The following is a 20,238-nucleotide window of genomic DNA, read 5'->3' as shown; positions in this document are numbered from 1 at the left end:
AAAACTGATATTGTTACGAAGAGCTGAGAAACCGAGAAATGCTTCTTCTACATATCAATCTAATTTCTATTGTAGAATATTACTGATTAAGCATTTTAACTCAAGCTGACATACACTATAAGCAACAGAAGGTTTTTCCTCTAGATTTCTGACAAATGAAATCCATTTTAAAGCTGTTTGAGCAGCTGGTGCCACTTGGTACATCACCATACTAGAAACTGCAATGTGAAAAATACTACTGCTCTGCCATTGATGATTTTCTCTTTACTGGCTGCATAACAAATAAACAATACAAATAAATGTAAAAGTTACAAAGTTTGCATGACAAACAAACAAACAAAAAATCCCACAGTTCAGACGATCAATGACCAATCATTACACTGAAAAACATGAAGGAAATGATTGTGGTAAAATATTTATTGTGTAAAATAAATAGCTAAAATATTGTAAATATACTTACATTTTTTAATTAAAACATTCAAGACTGAAATCATGAAGATTAAAAAAAAGACCATAACACAACAACACAAAAGCTGCATAAATAATCAAGTTCAAACTAAAATCTGTGCGGTTTCTCTGAGGTTGTGGTCTTTGGTGGCAAGGCTGGATGTCCGTGAACCATTATTTTGTATTGAATGGTTCAACTTTTCCCTAAATCCAAAGAATAAATAATATATAGATTAAATACAAAACAGCTTGACAGTGATAAGCATTACACTTGGTGGCAAGCTGTGTATACTTCATAAAGGCAAATAGACAGAGTAGTGTTTGATTATTGCCTTCGACTAAGACAAGTTTCCCTTTTCTTATTTTGCACTTCAAGTCCTCTTCGCACTGCTACAGATTAAATGTTGGAAGGATGTTTGGGCTTTAATCCTCACAGAGGTACTTCTGAAGCTCTGTTTCCAAGGCCACCATTGACAACCTGTCATCCTCATCTTCCTCCTCCTCATCAGTGGGAAGAGTCTCATCGTGCTGATCCGGGAACAAACCTTGCCTGACGTACACTTGAGGACTTGACTCCTGGTACTGTGGTGAGCCTGTTCAAAGAAGGGCGGGTCCTGAGTGCATGAGCTCGACTCTGTCACCATCTTTAATTTGCATGTCTGAGACTACAGATTATACAGATTCTCTGTGGTAACTTCCACACAAAGAAAGAAGTATCACAACAAAATATCCACTAATGACTTCTGTGTATTTCAGAAGCTCTAAAAGAAAATGGAACAAAACAAGTGCAGCCAGGTGCCATTTCCTACTACTTTAAAGTTAGACAGTGTTTTTTTAAAGAGCAGTTCAATAACATCTGCTACAGCCATCAGTCATTATCAAGTGGATACATTTTATATAAATTTCCCATTTTATTTGGATTAAAAGAGATTAATATACAGATAAATGTACAAAAAAAGTGCTATTGAATGACAGGTCTATCTGAAGTGGAAAACATGTCTCAGTCTAACCTTAGTTAGTACTCACAGTAGCTCTGAGTTGTCGGGACCACCTCTGTCCAGCTGTACTCTGCCAGGGAAATGGCCTGACTGATCCAGGGCTTCAGCAGCAGCTGGTCCAGAGTCATTCTCTGAGCAGGATCGGGGTGCAGCAGCCCACATAACACACCATGCAGGTCTGTGAGCATACACAGAGACAACTTCAGCACTGACTTATAAACAATGTTTTTGGACAGTTAATGAAAACTTTTTGCAGCCAGCAGCAAAGAACAGCAGCATACCGTGAGAGAGGGGGAACGGGGGCTTCAGTTTGGCCTCCAGGATCTCCCCCACACCACAGAAAGGGTTCTCACTGAATAGCAGAGTGTAGAGCAACACACCAAGAGACCACATCTCCAGTTCTGGACCCTCATAGCTGCAACAGAAGCCCAACAAGGAGACACACGCTAATCAAAATGATCTTAATCAGGACAATAAGAAAAGCATGGCAACATTTTATTCATCAGTTACTTTACTATGTGCGAATGGTGTTTCTAACTTTATGATCGGCTTGTCCTTGAGGCTACATATAATTCAACTGTTCATTGTAAAGGCTAATGGGTCCTAAAAGTCATACTGGAAACCTGTGCTCTAACCTAGATTCTGGTGTAAGGCTTCATGCTTTGATTGAGTTTTGTAAACACAAGAGCAGTTATTCCCCTTTGACCTAATCCCTAAAAAGAACGGCGTTATAAAATGTATTATTTGTTGTGAAATGAAAAGGAACAAATAACACTCATTCTCAGGTACGTACGGATTTCCCTGAAGCACCTCCGGGGAGCAGTACTCCAGTGTGCCGCAGAAATTGTAAAAGAGCTTTCTGGGAGCCATCAAGGCAGCAGAGCCGAAGTCTATCAGCCGAATGTGGAAACACTTGTCAATGATGATGTTCTCATCTTTTATGTCCCTGTGAAGGATATTCTTCATCCTCAGATAGAAGACAGCAGCCACCAGCTGGGAAGAGACAGAACCTCCATCTCAACGAACGAACAGTTCACATTGAAGAGCCCATCCTCCTGTTACATGTGTTTTCTCGGCTCTACACTGCATGCACATACCTGTCTAAAGATGTAGCTGGCCAGGGGCTCATCCAGCCTTGGCTGCATGTCTATGAACTCAAAAAGGTCCAAGCCATCCCCATGTTTCTCCATCACCATCTGGAAGTAACTCCCATTCTCAAACACCTCCAGCACCTGATGGCATACATATAACGGCATACATATAGGATGAGCAAAGTATCTTTTCTAGGAAATGAAGGTTTTTACAACCTTGTGTCTTACAGGCTCAGGTGTGACAACCCAGTTACCTTGACTATGTTGTGGTGCTGTACTCGTGTCAGTATGGCAATCTCCTGGCTGACTCGTCCCAGCATGGGGTCATCTACCCAGCAGTCACTCACAATTCTGGCCTTGCTGATGAACTTCACTACCACCTGCACAGATATAAAAAAAAAACCCTGTTATCACAACGATCATATTACCCTAGAAAAGCTCATGGTTTATGTTGGTTTTCAAACAGCAACTAGCAGAAATTGCTGCATATTGTATATACATGAACAGGATGCGTTTCTGCGTGAATTAAAACGTGTTCTCACTTCTTGTCCATCACAGCGCCTTTTTGCCTTCCAGACAAAACCGAAGGCTCCTTTACCCACAGCTTGAAGAGGCTGGTATTCTTCTTCAAACTGGCCATCACAGGCTCGAGACTGCTCTAGGTCCATGGTGGAGCGCAATGCCTCCCCTTGACTGGCCTCACCAATCCTCTAAAGGGAGGAAAGGAGTATGGTGAGTTGAAAGCAGGCCTGCAACTAACAATTATTTTCACTGTCAATCAATCTGTTGATCATTTCCTTGATTAATTGATTAGTTGTGTGGTCTATAAAATGTTAGAAAGACGATGTCCTCAAATGTTCTGTTTTATCCACAACCAAAAGATATTAAGTAAACTGTCAGATGAGTAAAGAAACTAGAAAATATTGACATTTAAGAAGCTTAAAAAAACTGATTAATTAACATATTTTTCAATATCTTTACTGTCACTGACCTCTCCCAGACTGGCTCCTGATCGGTCGTACATAGATTGATCTGTTTGCAAGAGTGTCCCCTGCTGGCCAGGCCTACTAATCCACACGCAGAACATGAAGCTCCCATCAGAGAGTTTAGCTTTGCACACATCACACTGCACATCTGGAGACAAAGTAACATACTGGTTAAAGTCTTTTTCCTCAGTGTAACACAGTCTGTGCATTGTTTTTTTAAAGGGAACAGATTAAGAGCAGGAGTTGTACCAACCTACTCTCGTGCCATCTCTGTGGTATGCGCTTCTTTCATATCGCCCCTCCAGTATCTGTGTGCTGTCTGAGGACAGCGTGTGTCCATTTACCTTCTGTTTCTTAGGAGTAGATGTGGCAGGAATGTCTGTCACTGACTGAATCCCATCATTCATCTGTGTGCAGAGCCCTTGGCTCTTTTCTTTATGAATTGAAGAGATAGCTGCCCACTGATCCTGCTCTGCCTCATCTTTTTCCTCTTGCTCTTGACTTGAGCCGCCTCTGGCCTCTACACCAGCATTCCCAGTCTCAACAGGTTCTGATTCCTGGTCAGACCCTAAGATGCATGGAGAGGGTGTACGCAGGAGCTCAGCTGTATCGCAGGATGTCATGGAATGATGGTTATCGTCATTGTACCCTCTGCTGCTGATCAGCTCTACACTACTGCTCAGATTGAGGTCAGCCAGGGCCCGAGTCACCAGATCACCATTGCTGTTCAGGTCCAGGAAACAGCTTGCTGAGTCCACTATGTGTGCTGAGGGAGAGTCCTCGGTCTGGCCTGGATCAGAACCACCATGGCCAGCAAACTTTTCACAGAAGCCAGAGGAAGACCTGGGGAATTGAGTTTCAATAAAATGATGACAAAGAACAACAACTGATGGCACTAGATTGGCAGATCTTTTCAGAATAAACACATCCAGATGGTATTATTCTCGATTGTGGAAATTTGAACATTTCTGAAGTTTTCTGGCCAATCTCAACCGGGCTGCATCACATCCACATTACTGAAAGTTTTCACCAATTTCAGTTGTCACAGTCTGCAGTGATGCAGCATGCAGAGCTCTTCTAATCTCGCCTTATGTTGTAGCCTTGGTTACTGACATATTAGACTGTTTTCACAATTACATTTCAGATAGGTGACTGTGAGCAAATAAGACTAAAGCCAGGTGTATATTTTGGTGCTGAAAATTAAGTGAATGAATTGACTTGCAACTTCCACCCTCACCTGCTCTCCAGTGAGATGACCTCAAAGCTGGAGTTTTGGAGGACAGAGGCGCATGAGCGGTGGTCTTTGTCTACATCAGGGGAGGTGCCACCCACCCTGCCAAAAGCATTTCCATTCTGAGTGGGAGTGTCTAAAGAGGAGAGGAGAAAAAACAAACACAAACAATGCAAAATGCTTGATATAGACTGTTCTTTTAACATTATTTCTCACTGTAAACATGAAATCACTCCACACATTATGAAATCCTTACACATGGCCTGTTCTGTTCATTTTCTGGGGGAAATAAAGTTTCACTACCCATTTCAATATAACGCAAAAACTACAGCAGTTTAGTTGCATCATACCTGGGATAATCTTGATGGCAGGTTGATCATTTTCATGAACTTTTCTGCTGAGCTGCTGTTCTTGGGTATGGTGTGGGGGTGCGGTGGGAACCAGGGAAAAGGTGTCTTCTTCTGAAAGTTCCACCCAGGCAAATGTCTTGAGGAGTGCCTGAGTGGTATCTGCGCTGTCTAACTGGCTACTGCAGAGAGCAACCTGGGCTGCCTCCTCCATCAGCTCTGTAGTGTCATTAGCCCTGAGGAAAGAGATTTGAATCTACTGTAATGCCAATCAGGTTCAGATAAGAATGTAAGGATCACAATATAAAAGGAAACATTCTGGAAAAAATGGGTACTACTTATTTGGTGAAAAATAATGCAAATGAAAATTAATGTATATTAGGTAATTGCTCTTGCACTTTCTAAGTTCTTAATTAGCAGGACAGGTTGGGTTGGAGGGATCACTTTAAAAAATAACTCTACAGCAGTACCATATACCTAACCCTAACCTTAAAACCAGATCTTAACCCACAATCAGGCCTTTGATGGTCTGTCTGCAGGTGAGGACCAGCCAAAATGTCCTCACTCCCAAGGTCTACAAGTCAAATTGGTAGATAGATAGCTGTTCAAGTACATGTACACAAACACACACAAACACACACACACACACACACACACACACACACACACACACACACACACACACACACACACACACACACACACACACACACACACGTCCTTTGTACCTCTCAGCTCCTTCACACCACCTGCACATTAGATAAGTCACTCCTACTGCAAATCAATTTATATTCTTTGAGCAAACATGCTGTGACATTATTTGTCCAACAGATGGCAAAAGAGAGGAGCATTAATATACTGTAAATCCTTCATCTTCCAATTTGACTTGTGCCTATGAGCTGCGTGCTTTGATGTCTGTCATTGTTTCTTGTATTTGTTTCAGTGTCTCTACTGGTTGGTAGGATACAAGGAGGACATATTAGGTTTGACCAGGGAGTTGTTGTGTTGGCAGATTTACTGGCAGACACATTAAATAAACATGCAGTCTGCTGCTTTTAGGTGTCTGGGTGTTGCTACAGTGGCTTTTGTCTGATATTTGTTAACATACAAAGCACACATTTGGTATTGGATTAATTCTAATGTCTGCTGGTATATCATTTTCTGTCACATTCGTTTATTGTTCTTTGGGAATATAAAGTCACTGCGTCACTGTATGGCATCAAGGACGTAGGGATTCCAACTTACATAACCACCCGTGTGGAGGTGACAGCAGGAGGAGAAAGGGTAGACAAAGTGCTGGCCTGTTTCTCCAGCCTGTTGCTGGTTCCGGTGAAGATCCTGCCTCTCCCCGTAGGGGTTCTTCCCAGGATGGCCTGATGCACCATGGCCATATCGCCAGCAACCAGTGAGGAAGGGTCTAGGATTGAGAGAAATATATATATGTAAGTCCTGTTTTTAGCCTCTAATTGCTTACATTTTGACAAATTGGGCAAAATAATTATTAGCAGTTCCTGTTTGCAATACATCAATGGATGTACTGACAACTATTACTATGATTTTAATTGTGATGATGATTGTCACAGCTCACAGTTTGAGAACCTCTGGCTTTAGACTCGTCACACCTTGTGTGCTGAGGAAAAACTTCCATGTTGTACTTATAACAAATACAGAAAAATGCTCACCAGGTTTCCATGATATTTTGGATGAGGCTGTACGTTTACAAGCCTCTGCTTGAGAATCAGAGAAGGAGCTGGCCTTTCTGTCAGAGTCAGACATCCATCGGTAGAATCCAGGCATCAGAAAAGTGACACTCTGTTGATGACACAGCAGCAGTGACAGAAGTGAGAGTTGGCAGAGCCGTCGATCCAAAAAGCCTTGTTCAGCTGGTCATGTTGGCTAACCTTTCTCAGCAGCTCGTCCTTGTTGTAGCCGAACAGACTGAGAGCCAGGTGGTCGTGGATACTGATGATTGAACCATCAGGGTGGAGCAGGAGGAGACCGCTCAGAGGAGCAAACGCCCAAACTGTTCCAGAGTACTCGAGCGCAGGACCTGGGGAGAGGACAATGCTGTCCACTTTGATTTCTGTGAGAGCCAAGACACGTTCAAAATGCACAATTAGTAAAAGCAAGTCCACTGGATTATAGTATATGAGTGGGTTCACATGTACACGAGTAATCTGGTTATTATCGGGTTATGGAGTTTCATGGTTATGTTTTGATAATATAAACATTTTATCCCAGTTTCAGAAACTTGAAAAAGACCTTATCCTGTCTGAGAAACCTGAATATACCACCTGCAGTACTCTGACAGAAACCAGGATACTGTGGCATATAAACACTTCATCCGGGTTTCTGAACCAGGTCATTGGCTGAGAAATGAAGACACACCTGCAGGTGGACGATCAGAAACCTGGATACTGCTATGACCATGTAAACGCCATATCCCAAATATATTAAAAACAGGAAGAGGCTCAAATCCAAGAATCAAAGCCACATGTGAATGCACTCAATGACAGTTTTCAAGGTATGTACAGAATGTCTTTTTACCCTGTGGTGATTATTTCTATATTGAAAACACTTAATGAAAAACTACATTAACACTAAATGTTGATAAACTAGCATTGCAAGCATCAGATCTGATCAATATTGGTTATGTTAGATTGTACGCAGTCCCAGTATTTGCCACCTCCTGTTGCTATACTGTAAAAATCATGTATCTCCAAACTGTTGCAAAACAGTCCTGATTTTTGCTTTGTGACAACACAGTTTTCAGATTGAATGTGTTGGCTTAAGAAGAATTTTGTCAACCCATTAAGGAACATGTAATTCTTGGAAATACGTGGTTTTCATTGACAGTGACAATTCGTCTTTTACATTACTGTTGGTTGGTTTCATCTCTACTGCTACTCCTTTTTATCAGTGTTTGCAAGTTTGTCTGTATTTTCATTACTTTTCCATCAGGGATTTACATGAACTTTTCTATCATGTATATGTTTTTCTTATATACCATTGGATGTGGAAAGTGCTTGGGCAGCATAACTAATAGACTAAAGATTATTCACCAGTTTCCCCAGAAAAACATTGAGTGTTTTTTAATCCCTCTCTGATTTGGCATTATGTCACAGCCTTATATTTAAGATAAACAACAAACACCTTACCAGTGGATGTTTCGTTTCCATGAGGTTGCTCACAGTGTTCAGGGTTTGAGCTTAGTGACTTGCACACAGAGGAGGTGAGAGGAGAGCACGGCTGCCTGTCCTGTGCATCTGATCCTTCAAGACTCTCTGCTGGACAGGTGCAACCAGTCCCACTGCTTTGATGTTGGGGCCTCTTGCATACCACTGCTCCCTGAAGTTTGATACACAGTGGGACTGATGCACCACTTCTGCTTTTACCACACACTCTCTGAACCCTCAACATCTGAAAAGAAGGATTGAAAAGCAATGTCAAATGTAACAGACTTACAGAAAAACCTGATCTTAAAACGCTGTGGGATATACTTTCTTTATTGTGCGTTCCTGAACTGTCTAAGAATCACATTGATAAACAGAAACCTGAAAGTGAAGCTTAAGAAAGGGATTCTCTTTGCAGCTGAGTGGGAGAGTTTTGGTTGTAAAGTGTGCTTACTTTTGGCAATGCATTACTGCGGAGTGGGATTTGTAAAGAAGGGATTAGCTCTTTAACAGACGCTCCTTTTAGCTCGTTGGGATGGTGGTATCCATGGAGCTGGGCAAATGCCAAGTCACAGTTTAAGATGCTGCCCTAGAAATGACATCAAAGGTGTAACAAATAATTGCTTTAATGTGTTAAAAAGCAATATAATAAAAGACAGGACAGCTAAAATCTTATTAAAAATGTGTCGAAAAGGAAAAAAAAAAAAGAAAAATCACACTAGTAAGTGATGGCCTTACATCTTGTGAAAAGGACAGGAAGGCTGACACCCTCTCCACATTTTCCATTATGACAAGCCAGGGCTCTTCACTTTGTGACTGTCTGTGGGTACACACTGACACTGGCACATCTCCAGATGTCGTCACAACATCCACCTTGAGAAAAAGTTGCACGTTAAACAGATGAAACACGCTCTTGGTGAAGAAGACTGAAGACATTTCACTTGAACAGTAGTTCAAAATTCAAAGCACAGTTACTTTCATTTTCAAGTTTTTGAGTCAGCATATTTCATACCACTTTTCCAGACACAGCTGCAACAGTCCCATCTGCAAGTGGAAAATCTTCTTTCAATGCTTCTTCCAAGACCTGACTGGTTTTCTTCAAGATACAGGACAACTTTTTGCCAATCAGCTCAATGGCAGTGCACTCAAACAGTTTGCAGGCCTGTTTGTTTGCTGACAGAATCTGAAAAATTAAGATTAAGAACAAATTTACAGCGTATGCTCTTGTTGCAGTACTGTTTGACCAATTCTGCTCAGCGGCCACTGCTCATATTAAGTGCACGCACAGTACCTCCGTGGTTTTACGGTCGACAGTAAGAATGACTTTGCTTGGGTTGAGAGCAGATGGAGATCCCAACAGGTCAAAATCTCCAGAGGTTAGCTGACTGAACAACCTTTCTTCTGTCTCTGACACAGAGGACGGGTATGGTAGGGAGACAGCAGAACCTTGAGCGGCGGGATGTAAGCTGGAGATTTGGTAGTTCCTTGCTGCAACAGAACTGCAACCATCCAGACATTCACCTATATGAAAGAAATTCAGGCAGATTTCAAAATCACTTTCTCCCACATTCATCCTTCTCTAAACGAGGGTTGCAATGAACAATAATCCTTAAAGGTTACATCTTTAAAAAGCTTGCTTCGTCCAAAAAGTTGCCCGAAACTCATATATAGTAAATTTACTTTAATCAAAGACGAACAGTAAATCTTAATATTGGTCACTCTTGCTTAATAGATTGCTTAAAGGACAATCCATTATCAAAACTGACTATCGATTAATAATATAAGCTCTCCTCAGCCAAATCAGTTAGACTCACCTCTCAAGGAACCTGGATAATAACGACGTTGCAACGCCAGAAGGTTCTTCTTGAACAGCGGCCTCTGAGTACATGGGTAGGACTTATTCAGGTCGAAGTCATCTTCCAGGAGATCAGAGGAGAGGTCGGGCACCACACAAATAGTGTCTCCTTTACCTCTGCTGCCATGGCTCACCCCAAAATGAGCCTCAGTCGACAGCGACATTGCTGCTGGTTATCCAGCTGGGATTAACCGATATAAAGACAATGAATGGAGTGCAGCATTGTAACAGGAGCGTACGACGATAGATGATCTCACAGCGGTTTTAGCTAACAGAGAAATGTTTTATTGATAATATTTAAGTTGCTCAGGTACTAGCGTGTGACTTGAAGATGAAGTCCGACACAACACTCACCTCAAGTCGTAGACAGAAACTGTGTGGCTTGTGTTTCCTTGCTGTTAATAAGCAAAGCAGTTTCAGTTGACGCTAGTTGACAAGGTAACGTTAACTCCCCAGTGCTACCTGGCTAACTAGCCATCTGCTAACAGAGCCGCCACTACAAACAAAACGCTACCCTGCTTGTTTTGCTCTGAAATAACAGGGTTGCCGCGGCAGTCTAATATGACTTTTATTCCGAGCTGACGCTACCGTAGCGTTAGTACAACTCTGACACGATTCCAGCAGGCAATTTAAGGGAAAAGGAGGATTTTAAATGCTATTTTTTCTCTTCGACTATCCGCATTTTTCATAAATCGCGGGCTTCGAGCTCCAACCGAGTAGAATCGAGGAAGTCCGGTACAGCCAATCAAATATCACGCTTCCATCCAAGAACAGCTCATTGGAGAATTCGCCGGAAACGCCCGCCTTTGTTTCCATGGAAACCATGCCACAAAATCAACAAATACAACGTAATAAATTAAAAGTTATTTTTTAAAAAGAGGAAAATGTCTTAAAAAAAAAAAAAACCGTACGTACATTTCAAAATATTCACGCATTGTTTCATTATAAAACATGAAGACAGACGAACCGAACAGCAACCTGCAGTAACTATACCAGAGTGTTTCAAGTCAGTTTTTTTCTGTTTGTTTATTGTGCTGCGGTTTACAGAGTAATTCAGCCAACAAAAAGTCTACTCTAGCTTTGTTAGTTCACTTCATAAGGGGAGAAAAATTAGAAGGCCTCCATAGCATTTAAAGAAAATGACCATAGATCTTTTAAACATATCACATGAGAATTATAAGCTCTTTACTTGTATGTACAAATCTACTGAACAACACACGAAATACATGTTTGAACAGACAGAACATAACAAAGATCATCCCAAGACGTAAAACTGGAATCTGGGAGAAGTTGGGTAAGAGTTCAGTGTGTTCCAGGTGCAATGACTGCAGGGGTCCATATGGTTTTAATTAATTTTATTCGACTTTATTTTATTTTCAGAGTCTCTTCATCAGCTACATGGCTCTGTTTTTTAATCCACAAGCACTCCCTTAGGAGAACAAATGTTTCAGCCACAACACAGACTGAAATTAAATGAATCAGACATTATCATTACTGACAGAAAGTCTGGCATAGTCCAAATGAAAAGAATGGCCCATAACAGGAAAGTACACTATGCTGAAAGAAAATGCAACACGAGGAGATGAAAAGCTCTTTCTATCATAGCTGCTTAATAAGGAAAATATATAACAGTCAGTACAGATGTTTTGCAACATATTATAGTTTAACTTAGCTCTCTTGGTATTAGCGACAGCATCGTGAGCAGAGTTTCAGTTCATCCAGCACTGAAACGCTTCATCATGTTGGCCGCTCAGCTCCTGCTGCAATGGGAAGTGTTAGCATATCATCTGTTCTGCTGAGGTGATTGATTTCTTTTTCTTATGTCAGAAACATTAGTTTATTAAGGTAGATTTCTAGAACTCCAGGTGCATTTTGATACACCACATTGTTTTCATGGATTTACTGCACTGCCAAATGCTTATGTGATACTTTGTGGACAATAAATGCCCCTCCAGTTTTCTTTTCTTGATACAATGACGCTTATTCAGATAATCATGACAGTTCACTGACTTTCCCATGTTAGTGTCAATCATAAGCTTGGTCTTTCAGTAATCTTTTGCTCCATGATCTAATCTTTTGCTTTTTTATAATTTGTCGTTCAGCAGTGTCTGCACAGAAATCATCTCACTGGATCCTCTAACTGTTGTTCTGTCCAGCGGCCGGCTGTAGCATGCATGTTTTGTCAAGTAGCTCACTTTACAATAATGAGTACCGGTTGATCTTCATACAGACGAGGAGCCAAGCAGAGCACTTTTACACTGTCACACACACAGTCATACGCGCACACAAGCAAATCTGGGCACGCACTTATGGTGCCATGGCTGTGAGAGGTGAGCTTTGATAAGCTTTTCAGGCATAGTCTACTAAAACAGGGTCCATTCTAATGGTGATAGTCCTTTTTACTGTGAGGACGATTTCCCAGTATATGATCCACTTCCGAGGCGATGCCTGCTGTCATCTTTGGAATTACCTGTGCCGTACAAAATGCTTCACATCAATGATTTTATTTTCAATACTGAATTAATCATTCAGTATCACTCAGGCTTAGGAAATGTGCGTTATACCTGAATGGCTCCCAGGTTCTCTGTTAGCTGGCTTGGATTGGAGGATCCCAGCAGCACTGAGCTCACTCCCTCATTCCTCAGGCACCAGGCTAAAGATTGGGGATAAGAGGAGCTTTTATGGTTGCTATTGTGACATTAAGGTATCAGACAGTATGTAGAGAAACACTGAATTTGGTTGTGATCAACATTTTCTTTGTTCGCTTTCACAGGAGTGGAAAGTTGAGGGTCTCGTTCCTTACCTATAGCTAATTGCGGCAAAGTACAACCGAGCTTTTCCGCGATGTGAGCCAGTTCCTTTAGCTTGGCTTGCTGTTTCCTCCCATCCTCACTCATTATTTTCTCCCTCAACCACTGATATGGCTAAAGGAGCAGTAAAACAATAAGCATTAGAATTATTACTCAAAACCAGACAGAAATAACTTGAACCAGATTATGGTTTATTACTGGTATTTGTTGGATAAGAGTGAAATGATTGAAACATATAGACACTTGGCAGGCGGTCAAAATACATTTCACCTTTACCTTCATTGAAGCCCTGGAGGTTTCTGGGACGCCATTCTCATATTTCCCAGTGATGATTCCACAGGCCAAAGGGGACCAAGAGACGACACCCACACCTGAGATAGAACAACGACCGCTGACCAACGGGATACAAAATCTATCATGGCCCTAAATGTATTTAATAAAGCTCGACTTAAGGGGAATCTTATAGTAGGCTCACCTATCTTATGGTAGAGCTCTGGCAGCTGAGTTTCCACTTTTTCCCTCTGGAAGAAATGATACTCTGCCTGCTCACACACCGGTGGAATTAGATTAAATTGCCTGGCCACAGAGTAGGCTTCCTAATTGAATGTGAAGAGGGAATAAAAACAATGGGGAGAAATGTTAATGAGAAGTGGAAACATGTGCAACTGCTGACCTTCATGTTAACAGATTTTCTTTTTTTCCCCCACTGCTGTACAGTATTAACTCATTTTCTATCTTTGTCTCCTCCTACAATACAAAGACATTTTTATACAGCGCTGATAGCTTCAGCAGTGAGGGTAAAATGGATCTCTAGATAGACTGAAGATACCCCGCTGTGACCTATATCATTATAAATGTACTTAATATATGTCAGCTAAACAGGAAGTTACCTTTAAAGCGTTTTCCCATTTTCTTAAAATCATTTTGGAAGATGTCTGACTTTGTAATTGCTCTTTTGGGGTAAATTAGACAGAAACATTGTTTCTAAATGTGTTTCTTGGTATTAAAAAAGTTTCCACAATATGATTGCTGGGATAGACAAAAAGTAATAGATATTAATATATAACCCAGAGAGCCCAGTTTCTTAAGAACCATATAAGCTTTTTTTTGTTTTGCTTTTTTTTTAAAGTAAAGTTGGTCTTTATCTCACGTTGCTTGTTAAGAGATACACGAGAAGATCACTCACCATGATCTCCATGGCGGACCACCGGGATGTCCCCCAGTACATGGACATGCCCTGGTTGATCACGTGTGTCATTGCTCTCACGATCTCTGTGAAAACAAAATGTTTAAGAACAGACATGTACATGTACAAATGCAACTTTTATATAACCTGAAGGAGAACCATTTTTAAAACTACTTATATCAAGGATGATTTGGAACATCTTACACATTATTTTCACATTATAGACAAAGTTCCCATAAAAGGCGAAGCAAAGTTTAAAGAAGACATCAAGAAATCTGAGAAAAGCTTTAGATGAAACTGGCACCTTCAGGACAGTAAAAACAAAATGATGCTTGAAATGTATTCAGTCTCTTTGTGAGAAAGGCTTGTCCATGTTTAGACTCATGTGTAAGCAGATAGTCTGTGTCGGGGTCATTTGAGGTTAACTGAAAAGACTCAACTAACCTTGGCTGAGTGCTGCTTGTGCAGCTGAACAAATCATAGCAAGTTCCAACTATAGGGGCAGAAGTGAGCCACGGTGGCCTTTAGTGGTTTGTATATTTGTGCCTGAGGATGCAGCACGGAAGTCGCCTGATGATGGTTGAATAGCTGATAAGCAAAATGTAAGTTATTTTTTAGATTATGTAAAAAGAAGTTCTTTCTCAAAGGAGTTTTTAGACTACGGGCATGTTGAAAAGGTGGAGGAAATAATTATTATTTTCAATGTGTGTCATATGCTGTGCACAAACCCTCTAATTACTGCAGACAACAACAAGGCGATAAAGCACTTTGTCAGATTTCTTTACTCTATTATTGCTTGCTCTCTGTAATTGCACTCAAAATGCATTAATGAAACATCTGCTGCATTAGCACAATGCAAATTCTGGAGAGAAAATATGAAGTGAGGAAACTGAAAATGAGGGTGAGACCACAGCGGAGTGTGATTAAAAAGGAGCGATTCCTTTTCATTAGTGCTTCTCTCTCTAGACCAAAATGTAGCTCAGCGAGAGGCAGAGAGCAAGTGTGCGTGTGGGTGAAGCAGGTGCGAGGGTAGAGGAATAACAGTGCATCTGCTCCAAAAGGGACAGAGGGAGGGATTTGGAGGGATATAAGGACAGAAGGAAAAACTGTGAACCAAGTAGGAACCTCGGAGCAGCACGCGATTCATAAGAGTTTGTGAATATATGAATAATCCACCTCAGTGCCAGGAGGAGAGGATGACAACTTGATTCACAGCAACGTCCATCCTTACCTACGGGCCAGTCTTTACATAAAGTTTCTTTCCACAAGGCCGCAGTGAGTCATCGACTCCAACAACAGATGCCACACTGAGCGTCGTGCTCAGGTGAGATATCCAGCGCACCCCACTCACATGAAAGCCCACTCCACTTTTTCAAGAAGGGTGATGTGGGTGAAGTTGTGGGCACATGCGCATGGAGATATGTGCGTGTATGAATAACGTGACTGTGTTATTATGCCCTCGAATGTATGAGATTAGTTGCTTTGCTAATCACAAAGACTGGAAGCAGGGGGAAACAGGTAGCCTGGCTCTATCTGCCAATGAGCACCTCTAAAGCTCACTTATCTATGTTATATCTGCAAGAGTTGGGAAAGAATTCAGGAAGTTACTGCACCTGACTAAGAAATAGTCCAGCACATATGTAAAACTGCACTGTGCCGTTTTGACGCTTAAACAAATGAGATATTATTTGTTAATTAGTGAGCCTTAGAGGTGCTGGTAGGATTTCGTTAACTTTGGAGCTCAGCTAGCCTCTTCCTCTGGTCCAGTCTTTATGCTAAGCTAACTGTGGTTTCATATTTACCTACAGACAGGAGAGTGGTTTTGACATTGCTTGCCTGAAGATGTCGAAACACAACAATGTTGTTTTATAATTTATGCTCTGAATGAATTGTCACATAGAATATTGTTTGGAACCAACCGCTTTATGTGTCTCATTGTTATAGTTAAGACAATCAAAATGCATGATATGCTGGTAAAATCCCATTTGTTTGTTACATGCATGAGCTCGCTAACTGCCTGGCTGCTGGCCAATATCAGCCTGTCCTTGAGACAGCAGCAACACACCACTGAGTCTGGAACATTTGGTCAGCTTCAGGCAGCAGGTATCACAGTGGCCTTCTGCAGAGCACAGCGAGGAGTGTGGAAGAAAGCACGCAACACACACTGATATCCATATTTTTCTGGGCAGGTGTTGATGTGGATGTTTGGTGTCTTTGTGAGAGTTGCTTTACGGGGAGTTGATGCTCTAATTTTAAAGCTCAGGTTGAACCTTCTCATGCATACACGCAGGGGGGTGATCAATATGTCACACCGCAGGAGATTTTCAATGGCTGATGAAACCCTTTCTTCGTACTGTGATCGTGGGAAAGAAGGTTGTGAATGTGCAGCCAAAAGGAAGATAAGTACCGAGGTACTGAGTGGGTGAGATCATCCTGCATGCTGCTCTTTATTGCTGAACATTTGAGGAGAGAGGTGATATCCTGGCACTTGGAGTAATGTCCCGAGTGGATGGCTTTGGGTTTGTGTTCAGTATAATGTGGCAGTACCATTTCATTTGCTCTCCAGTGAAAAACTCTTGGCTGGAGGGGTTGTTATAAAGTCTATTTATTGATGTCTGCTCTTTTTCCTCGGCCTGTGTATCCTATTCTTTGCTCACTCTTTTCGGGGGGATTTCCATATCCAGTTGAGTGAGTGGATTCAATTTGCTGCATATTGCGCTGTCAAATAAAAAACCATGTTAACTGATTGGATAGGAGCATTGTACCGAGACTTGGACAGTTTAATCTGCTGGCTATGGTATGCCTATTAAAATGATAGGTTCACAATGGCACGGATACTTCTCCCTGAGGCACCCTCTCATCAAGTACTGCGCTCAAGTACAAATTTGAGGTATTTGTATTTATTTTCTTTCCGTTTTCTACTTCTACTCCACTACATTTCAGAGGGAAACACTGTATATTTCATTCCTCTTATTTGATTGCCTTGGTTATTAATTACTATGAGGGGTTTTCATACCAAAAATATGATGAACTTATAAAATATGAAAAGTTGCAGTAGGCAGTTCTGGAGAAGGAGTAGTTTCATTCCCATCTAATACTGACTCTTTGGTTGGTGGCTTGATCCAAGGATTCGCTCTGGATAATGGCAGCATTTCTCAGCATTTTCAATTTTTTTTTTTAAAAAACCAAACAGCCGAATGGTGAAAATAATCAGCAGATGAATCCACAGCGAAAATGACCTCCACCTCAACCAATTACAATTACAATTACAATTTTTTTTACATGCATGAGTGTAAACACAGTGAATGCATGAGTAGCAATAATCTAGTGAAACAATTATGATGTAACAGTCACTGGGGAGCTTTTACTGCATTGAGTACTTTTACTTTTTTAAGTACATTTTCCTGATTATATTTACATATTTTTACTTGAATAATACTTTCAATGCACAACCGTTACTTGTAACAGAGTATTTTTCCCGTGTGACAGTCGTACTTTTACTACTTTTACACTGTTTTTTTGCAACTTGTGAGATGAAATTCCAGCTAGCTCTTTAACCCCTCAGAGGAAAACCTCTATTCAGTGTCATCGCTAAGTGGCAGCTGCAACAGTAAAGAGCAGCAGAGCAGAATGAAACAGGAATCAGAGCTGAGGAGGAAGTTGGATATTCGTGATACTATTTGTGCCTGTCTGTGCTGTTAGATTGACAAAGCAAAAAACAAAGCAAAAAACAAAGCAAGTCAAGAACAAGTAGAGGGAGGAGAAAAAGAGAAACACAAAGAGAAGGATGAGTGGACAGGAGGACGAAAGCAGTGATGGTAACAAAGGGAGACTCTGCAGCCATGACATCACTTTTTTGTCCCAAAGGGGACACACGTTGTCTCACACAAAGTCGGAAGCAATTAAAGTCACGAGAACAAAATATAAACACAAATTCCACACAAATGCATGCGCACACACCTGTTAGATAACATTCTTATCTTAATAAGACATCTGGAGCTCAAGATGGTTTTCTGTGGCTCACATTGATGCTGTTAATCCTGTTTTAAGTTTCAGGAACATGTGGGTGGGCGTGTAAATCAATATCTTGATCTTGACATGTAAACTGAACTGCAAATGCCCACAGAGATGCAGCAATCTCACTTCTTTCATGTTGGCTCTGCTGCTTCATCCCCAGCAGAAGCTATTTAGGAAATCTCAGTGCTAATGCATGAGGAGACACAGTTTTGTGTGAGTCTATACATACAGCCTCACTCTATCTCTCAAGTTATTAAAAGTGACTGACCCTCTATACAGTGATTCATGGCAGTGGCCTTGCTCCACTGTAATGAAGGATGAAGAAAATGTGGACAATGTTTTACACTGATTAATGGATGTGACTGGGTTGCAGAGCTGCTGAAACCAAAACACATTCAGCCTATCTGTCTTTATATTTGTCTGCTTGTGTATTTCATCTGACATCTCTCTCTGATCAGTTTTTTTTTTTTATCATTCCGTCAGACTCTCGATCAATCATTCCATCAATCAGATTAGGCTTCTCGACACCAGCTGTCAATAGTGAAGTGACTTTTTCTGCATAGACGAGTCACTAGAAGGTTTGACAGAGCACGCCGCAGGGTCTGTCTGCCAGTCACCAGCACTACCAGTGACAGCAGCGCCCCGGGAACGAAAAGTATGACAGATTGGCCTCCCACAGTCTGCTGGCTTATAGGGCGAGGAAGCATGGGGGGCAAAGGGGAAAGACTGGAAAATATTTTAGTGAGCTCAGTGAGACTCCATCCATCCAGCCAAATACTACCTGTGTGTGAGGGCTGATTGGATAGAAGAGTGGCCCAAGTATCCAAGATGGCCACATCACAGGGTCGAAGTAATTAAGGAAGATATTGGAAGTATGTAAAAGAAATGATTTGTGACATAAGGTAGATGTGTGGGAAAGGCAGCACTAGACTGCTGAAGGAATAGAGAGCACACTAAGGCTTGTATCTAGTGAGACCAGCCCAAAAATACACCAGCTTCCCCTGAGGGGGGGCAGATAATCCTGCTTCTGAAGAACAGGGAGGGCTGGGAGCGGGTGCAGCGCAGAGACCCTGTGGAAACTAGAGATCCCACAGAGACAGAGAGAAAAAGAGAGGAAGAGTTGTAAACTAAAATAGAGGACAGGAGATGAGGCAAGATTGTCAGATTACTTGAAATATGCGTGTGTGCGTTTGTGTGTGTGAGAGGGACGCACTCGAGCTTAAAGACAAATCCCTTTGGTCAAAGGCAAAGGTCGCCAGTCCGGTGAGGGCAGCAGTCTTGTCAGTATTTCTCACCTTCTCATTTTACAGAACATGCATTGTCCCAGCCCCAGGCCTCCACCAGCCCCCTGCAAGGTCTGATGAGTGACCACTCACCCTCCATGGGAGTGTTGCTGTCTGGTCGGTTGGCAAAAACCACATCCACATATTCAAGTTGCATTCTCTGGAGGGAGCCCTTTAAACCTGAAGTTAGAGGAGAGAAGAAGTTGAGAAAAACGTACACAATCAACAGTCAATAGAAATCATGAGCACTAATCATAGCAGTCCGACTGGAATAGATGTACATGTGTTACCAACCATAGCACAACCACATCAATAAATGTTTCTAATTTGAAATAGGATGATTTGACACTCATGATAAGGACTCAGCATAGCCCACTTAAGCCCTGAATACCATCAGTCTACTCATAAATTCCTTGACTAATACCAGTGGACCGAGGAGACTTCTTACAGTACCATTCAGACATGCTAGCAAATAGGAAATCTTGTCCCTTGACACCTTTGGACATGTACACGTTGGCCTGGATCTGCAGAGAAAGAGCGATAATACCCTTGTGCACACGACTCCCTCCAATTCTCCTTGCTATTAATTCAACACTGTCATGTAGATAAGCTATAGGAATGACTTCACAATAAAGTCGGATTGACGCCGGCAGCAGAAACATTGATTCTCTTCATCTTTTGGAGCGGAAAGAGCTGATCAATCATGTGAATTAAATGTTGGTTTCCATCAACCGTTTCTAATGCAATACTTCAAAACGTACACAGAAATACACTGTTGGAAACGGCGAATGAGTTGTAGGATGTAATAAAGCTC

At 41.5% G+C, this 20,238-nt stretch overlaps 2 protein-coding genes across 2 annotated transcripts in view; both read right to left on the bottom strand.

Moving 5' to 3' along the window:
• Window positions 1-870: 870 nt before the first annotated feature.
• On the bottom strand, window positions 871-10,292 carry pask (PAS domain containing serine/threonine kinase). Its single transcript, XM_070974823.1, has 20 exons — window positions 10,088-10,292; window positions 9,565-9,794; window positions 9,286-9,456; window positions 9,012-9,146; window positions 8,728-8,862; window positions 8,259-8,520; window positions 7,002-7,183; window positions 6,783-6,912; window positions 6,346-6,517; window positions 5,104-5,336; window positions 4,760-4,889; window positions 3,776-4,365; window positions 3,528-3,670; window positions 3,079-3,246; window positions 2,791-2,916; window positions 2,543-2,677; window positions 2,239-2,438; window positions 1,727-1,860; window positions 1,474-1,623; window positions 871-1,040 (listed from the first exon to the last, which is right to left on the bottom strand). Exons 1-20 carry the CDS (start codon window positions 10,290-10,292, stop codon window positions 871-873), a joined length of 3,801 nt encoding a protein of 1,266 aa, XP_070830924.1.
• An 867-nt stretch (window positions 10,293-11,159) lies between these two features.
• The window catches only part of kcnab1b (potassium voltage-gated channel subfamily A regulatory beta subunit 1b), a 30,438-nt gene continuing 21,359 nt past the window's right edge, over window positions 11,160-20,238 (bottom strand). The window contains exons 9-15 of the mRNA XM_070974246.1: window positions 19,518-19,604; window positions 14,125-14,210; window positions 13,414-13,534; window positions 13,215-13,309; window positions 12,932-13,052; window positions 12,693-12,781; window positions 11,160-12,598 (exon numbers count right to left, since the gene is read on the bottom strand). Of these exons, the coding sequence (XP_070830347.1) occupies window positions 12,509-12,598; window positions 12,693-12,781; window positions 12,932-13,052; window positions 13,215-13,309; window positions 13,414-13,534; window positions 14,125-14,210; window positions 19,518-19,604 (689 nt within the window). The 3' untranslated portion in view covers window positions 11,160-12,508. The remainder of the gene's footprint in view (window positions 12,599-12,692; window positions 12,782-12,931; window positions 13,053-13,214; window positions 13,310-13,413; window positions 13,535-14,124; window positions 14,211-19,517; window positions 19,605-20,238) is intronic.

The sequence above is a fragment of the Chaetodon trifascialis genome, chromosome 11 (genome assembly GCF_039877785.1).
Source record: "Chaetodon trifascialis isolate fChaTrf1 chromosome 11, fChaTrf1.hap1, whole genome shotgun sequence".
In the NCBI taxonomy this organism is placed as follows: domain Eukaryota; kingdom Metazoa; phylum Chordata; class Actinopteri; order Chaetodontiformes; family Chaetodontidae; genus Chaetodon; species Chaetodon trifascialis.
Note: the sequence above shows the minus strand (reverse complement) of the source record. Positions and strands in the feature narration are given on the sequence as shown.

What these genes read in the sequence shown, in the direction of transcription:
- pask (XM_070974823.1), bottom strand. Translation starts at nt 10,292, where the DNA reads ATGTCGCTGTCGACTGAGGCTCATTTTGGGGTGAGCCATGGCAGCAGA. An exon ending in GCAGTAATGCATTGCCAAAA is followed by an intron (nt 8,521 to 8,727) that starts GTAAGCACACTT and finishes CCTTCTTTTCAG; the next exon opens with ATGTTGAGGGTTCAGAGAGT. An exon ending in CAAAATATCATGGAAACCTG is followed by an intron (nt 6,518 to 6,782) that starts GTGAGCATTTTT and finishes TCTCAATCCTAG; the next exon opens with ACCCTTCCTCACTGGTTGCT.